Raw genomic sequence first — 5347 nt, forward strand, 5'->3', positions numbered from 1 at the left:
TCGTCAATGATTATCTTTTCTTTCAGATATTACTTTCCTCAGAGTTCTTGCTCAGTTAGGTCATATGACAGGAATAAAATTAAATATCTTAAACTTTTTCCTAGCGACATATGAGATGACTTCGGAGCACAAGAATGTCCTAATAGGTTCAACTTTGGGACGGACCATTTTTCCAAGCAAAAATCAAAGCTATAAAAAAAAGGATTCAAACTGTTTCCTTTTGACATAAACGCCCTAAAATTCCCCAAAGATGAATCCAGTGTAACCTTAAAGGTTACTACTCTCGCGATAGCCAGATGACAGACGGTGCATGTAAAGCTCCGGGCAGACGATTTCAACATTTGGGGCAACATCCGGTCGATTTTGTTAAATGATGTTGACTGCTGGGGTGGGAATACGGTTTCGACATCGATTCAACTTCGATTCAATATGTTTCAACGAGGTTGAAAGAGGGAGGCAAACGGACATCGCTTTTTAATGAACTCGACCGGATGTTGAAGCAAATGTTGAAGCCGTTGGTTCAATCGAGTAATGGTATGAATCGAAGATCGATTGCAAATAATCGTGTAGACACGTGTAAAAACGTGGTTTGAACTACTAAGCAATAAACTACTGTGACAGCCCAACTGAGAATCATAATGCGCTATGAAGATGAGACACTGAGGAAACGCTTATAACGTAAAAGAGCTGAACTTTAAAATGACTAAGCCAAGAACGAAAAAAAAAAATGGCTAAGCCAAAGAATGAAAAACAAAAAGACTTACTTTGGTCATTGTAGCCGCTATCCAGGTAGCAAAAACAATAACTCGAAAGTGAAAACAAGTCCTCGTTTTTAAAGAAAAAAATACCGGAAATAGCGACTGAAGCACTACGTAACTAACTTACCGGAATAATCGAGCAATAGACCGGATTACCGATTGACCGGATGATGAAGCAAATGTTAAAGTCGTTTGTCCCCAGGGCTTCAACAGCGTTGTTGGAGAAGACGAGGTTAAAATAACTGAATTTCATGTGTTTAATCGAAACGGGTATTAATCGAAGATTGATTGAGAAGAATCGCATAGAGATTTGTAGAAACGTGGGTTAAAAGCAATAAACCATAACTCACCTAAGATGAAACACTGAGGAAACGCCTATACAAAGATCTATATCGGAACTCTAAAATGACTAAGCCAAATGGTTAAGCATATTTTGTATTAGTAAAATCGTAACTTCCGGTAGTCGATTCTTCCGGAAGAAATTAATAAAGAGAAAGCTTCTCACTACCAATGTTTTCATTGAGAGAGGGTTTTAAGTCGCTGATTAATAGCGTTTCTTTAATTTTACACTGCAAGTCGGACTTTCCAGTTGCGAGGATTTCAAAATGGTCCCATTTGATGTTATGACCGGTAGAAATTGTCTGGTCTGCAACAGCAGAGGCGTGGCCGACTTGTGTAAGAGCTTTGAAATGCTCGGATTTCCTGTCATGCAATCTTCTTTTTGTTTTGCCGATGTAGAAGGAATCACAGTCCCAACAAATGGCTTTGTATACTGTTTTTGTTCTTTGAGAACGACTGAAACGATCTTTGTAGGGAAAAAAAGACTTAAAGGGATACTCTATCCCTCAAAACAACTTTTGCTCAAAAGGTAGTGTTAACATCATAAATACGGAAAAACGATAAAATATATGAAAACAAAAAGTAGAAAAGTCTGAAAATCGCTGTGAAACAGCAAAAATATCCCTTATCGGAGGACCGGAAGTGAAAACGACATTTCTGAAAACATGTGATTGATGACGTAGAAAAAAGAACCCTTTCTCGAGTGTCTTGTTTACTTTACTTACAAAAATGTGCAATGGAGTCTGAGGATTCGCGAAATTGTTCTTCTTCCGATAATAGTAGTGACAAAAGTGCCGAGGGACCTTCATTTATTGATTGTGAAGGAGCACAGCCATACTTATTTGAGCCGTACGACAGTGACGCAAGGTCGGGTACGGACTCTTCAAATGATTCTGGCGACCGACAATACGAGCGACTACAAAATACAGACTGGTGAGCGATCAATTTCAATTTGCAATGTGTAGCAAATGCTGTTGTATTCCAAACTTAGGACGGTGTTATTGTTGATTGTGTGGATAAACCAAAACCAGAAATAAAGCTTTCTTGTGAGAGAGAAATGGTATTTGTCCCATTTTTAAATACATGTTTCGATGACGCGATGGGGGCAGCGCGAACCGAGACCGATTAACAGAATTCCTCAAGTCAAAGTTTATTTTGCACTATATGAGAAATCCTGCTTTGACTAATTGTATCTATACCTTAGGTGTACTTGTGGGAATTGCCAACGTCTTCAACGTGTAGAGGAGTGCATCTGTTGCTCCGAAATTGACTGTATTGTTGCCAAAAACAACGAAGTAGTCGAACTCGAAGGGCTGACCGAGCCGCTTGTTTGCATTACGCAGCACCCAGGTTTTAATTCTGTCTGCTTGAACCACTGGGTACTGCAGACACCTTGGTACCAGTACAAACAGCAGTACCACAACTCTTATGAGGGCCCAGAACATAAGCAAAACCTTCACATAGCTTACAGGCAGCTGGCAAGGTGGTGCTGGGGGATTTTGGGACGTGAGGTTAGAGTTGTCCTTCCATCTTGTGCTGTTTGCTGTATTCGAGCACACGTCCCTCCTCCAGGCATTGAAGAAGACTTTTCTTTTCAAGGATTTCGCTTTGCAGACGAGTAAAGCATGAAAAAAATCTCATTTAAGCGTTATTTTTAATGTTAAATGTGAGCATTCACAATCTGGTATTCAAACATTCGTAACAATTGCCAAGTTGTTACATCGTGCTTTTATACGCCTGGGTTAATTGCTAAATGAAATATATAAAATGATTAAATCAATTTGTGTTTGCTCCGGTTTACAAAGTGTAAAAGTGCCAGAGGTTCCCCGCAGATAGCAAAGTCATTCAGACAATCGGCGAGAATTTTAAATCGTGATTTCATTGTGCTGACTGCAGTATTCTCGTCAGGGCGATTACAAACCTGGACATATCTCGGCGATTATAGTCAGATGACAATGAACGTGGAGCAGCAGATCTTGCCAAAACACTGCTCTCCTGTCCCTGGAGAATCTTCATTACCATTTCCTTGAGATGGGCAACATATTCTGAGCAAAAGGATAACGAAGATACATGTATGCAGTATAAGACAAGTGAAATAAGATCAGGGGTCATAATCGTCTTCAGGGCAAGTCGATTTAGTCTATAATCGTTATGGAGAGAGAAATTAAACTTACTGTAGGTGCATTTGACTAAAACCTTTTTGACCGTGTGTTCTCCTTTCTTGTACTTTGGAAAGGCAATGTTCACTCGTTCAGAACCATTTGTTAGTGTGGCGTTTTCTCGATTGCTGTTCTCGTTAAAGTGCAGGATCGCTATCTGCAACCTAACACAGTTAATTCTTCAATTAGGTCAACGCATAAGTTATCGCTATGGTTGTCTTTCATGGCCTTGTATTGTAAATTACAAAAGTATTATCATTCAGTTTGTATTTACGTTAAGTTTGTACGGCTCGTTCAAAGGTCTTGTGTATACAAATCTTTGGGCATTTCAGGATCTCTTTATTTGTCTATTGACACCTAATGCTAACTGTAGTGTTCTGTTGTGTACCACCTGCTTGTCATCCCGTGATAGGAAAACGCAAGGCGTTTCGGAGCGAAGTGATTTTGCACGGAATGGAATGCCTCCAGAGATGAGATGGCATGTTGTCCTGACATCTACCTGACATCCTTTATAAGAGAAATCTTCGTCAGAAGTTTCGTCAGTTTCTCAAAAGGTGGTGCGCCTGCAAAATAAAAGAAATTCAACTGCATTTACTCACTCAAGACAGATAATTGTTACTGCAGTGTAATATTTATACGTACCTGGCTTAAGCCACTTTTTTTTTCTTTCCCTGCCGTGCAACCTGCCGTGAAGACAGTTTGGGAACAGTGGATTTTTGTGTCCTGTATGTTTGTTCATTATGTGGTTGGTGATAGACAACCACTTTGCTTCCTTTAGGTCAGGGTCATCATCCTCACAAGATGCAGCACACCAATACATGTGGTTAACTACACTCTTCCACTTTTGAAGAACAAGGCAGTCTTTCTTCTTGGCAAGGGTATCGATTTTTTTCCTATACCTGGAATAATAATTACGACATGCAGTGTGATTATTGAAGTCACTTGTTATTGCTTCCTTCACGTAAACATGCACGTGTACATGCATATAGAGCTGTACATAAACGCACCTTTTCCAACATGCCAGCCATCCAACCGGTGCTTCACTGCAGGCCATCTCTCTCTCATCTACTTTCGGATCTGTACATGCCTGTCAGTTACCAGAGTGTTTACAGACAGCCCTTCATCCGTTAGGTAGTTGAGACATCGTTCGAGTCCCTCCTTTTCCATGGCTGCTGAATTTTTCACTTCGTTACCCTGCTGAGTGCAGAACGAGAAAATTGTGTCCTAGTTCACATTGCAATTAAGATCGACATAAAATTGTGAATTTGAACTACCACGCGAGAGTAGCTTATATTGTTCTGCACCAGTAAAGTTCATTAATTACAAACCTGCACCAACTGGGAATCTACGATTTTGCTCTGCTCGAGATCCATGAGGGAGTAAGACCCATACTTAGCTGAATGGCCAGGGCTGTCACAGCAACCATCTCCGCCGACTAATAACTCTCTCCCTTCGGATTTTATTTCATTTAGCAGGGTAGCTTGTCGCTGCCTGTATGTTCTTTCCCCTGCGGGATGTAGATATGATCTCTGGTGGTGCATAAATGTTGAGTAGGCAATGGTAGGAACTCTCATATGCTGCATAATTGTTAAGAATTTCGTTGGGCTCCCGCCGCCAAAGAGAATTGCGGAGGACATCACGATGTTCGATTCCCAACAGGGATATCTCCAACGGAGGGTTGTGAATCCCAAAATTTGCTATGAGTGCAAGACAAGCATTTTTGTTCCACTGTTATCTTCGTACCAGCTCGTGTTCAAACTACTGCATCGCATTCTGAATTGCAGACAGGGCAAAATTGAAATAAAGAAAGTGATGATTCCGGAACCAAAAACAGGTTTTGTTCATGAGCAGGGGTATATCCTTAGGAGATTTCCTATAAAACGAATAACAAGACCGTTTAGGAGTTTTTTTGTTTAGCAATCATGTCTGTAATTCACAAATGTGTTTTTGTCAAACTCACTCGTATTTTAGATCGTCAAAGTCGTCAAAAGCGGGATCCTCTTCCACTTCATCATCTGGGTCAGGGACGTACGATGGATCGTCATCGGTTTCCATCTCTTCCTCTGGATCTGATTCCTCGTTCTCGCTTTG

General features: G+C 40.6%; 1 protein-coding gene and 1 pseudogene across 1 annotated transcript in view; both read right to left on the minus strand.

Moving 5' to 3' along the window:
• Window positions 1–3226: 3226 nt before the first annotated feature.
• LOC138014913 (uncharacterized) lies at window positions 3227–4629 on the minus strand (annotated as a pseudogene).
• Window positions 4630–5212: 583 nt separating this feature from the next.
• The window catches only part of LOC138017676 (uncharacterized), a 2265-nt gene continuing 2130 nt past the window's right edge, over window positions 5213–5347 (minus strand). Inside the window, exon 2 of the mRNA XM_068864698.1 lies at window positions 5213–5347. This exon is cut by the window's right edge and continues 83 nt beyond it. Coding sequence (XP_068720799.1) covers window positions 5213–5347 — 135 coding nt within the window.

This window comes from Montipora capricornis, chromosome 9 (assembly GCF_036669925.1).
Source record: "Montipora capricornis isolate CH-2021 chromosome 9, ASM3666992v2, whole genome shotgun sequence".
Classification (NCBI taxonomy): domain Eukaryota; kingdom Metazoa; phylum Cnidaria; class Anthozoa; order Scleractinia; family Acroporidae; genus Montipora; species Montipora capricornis.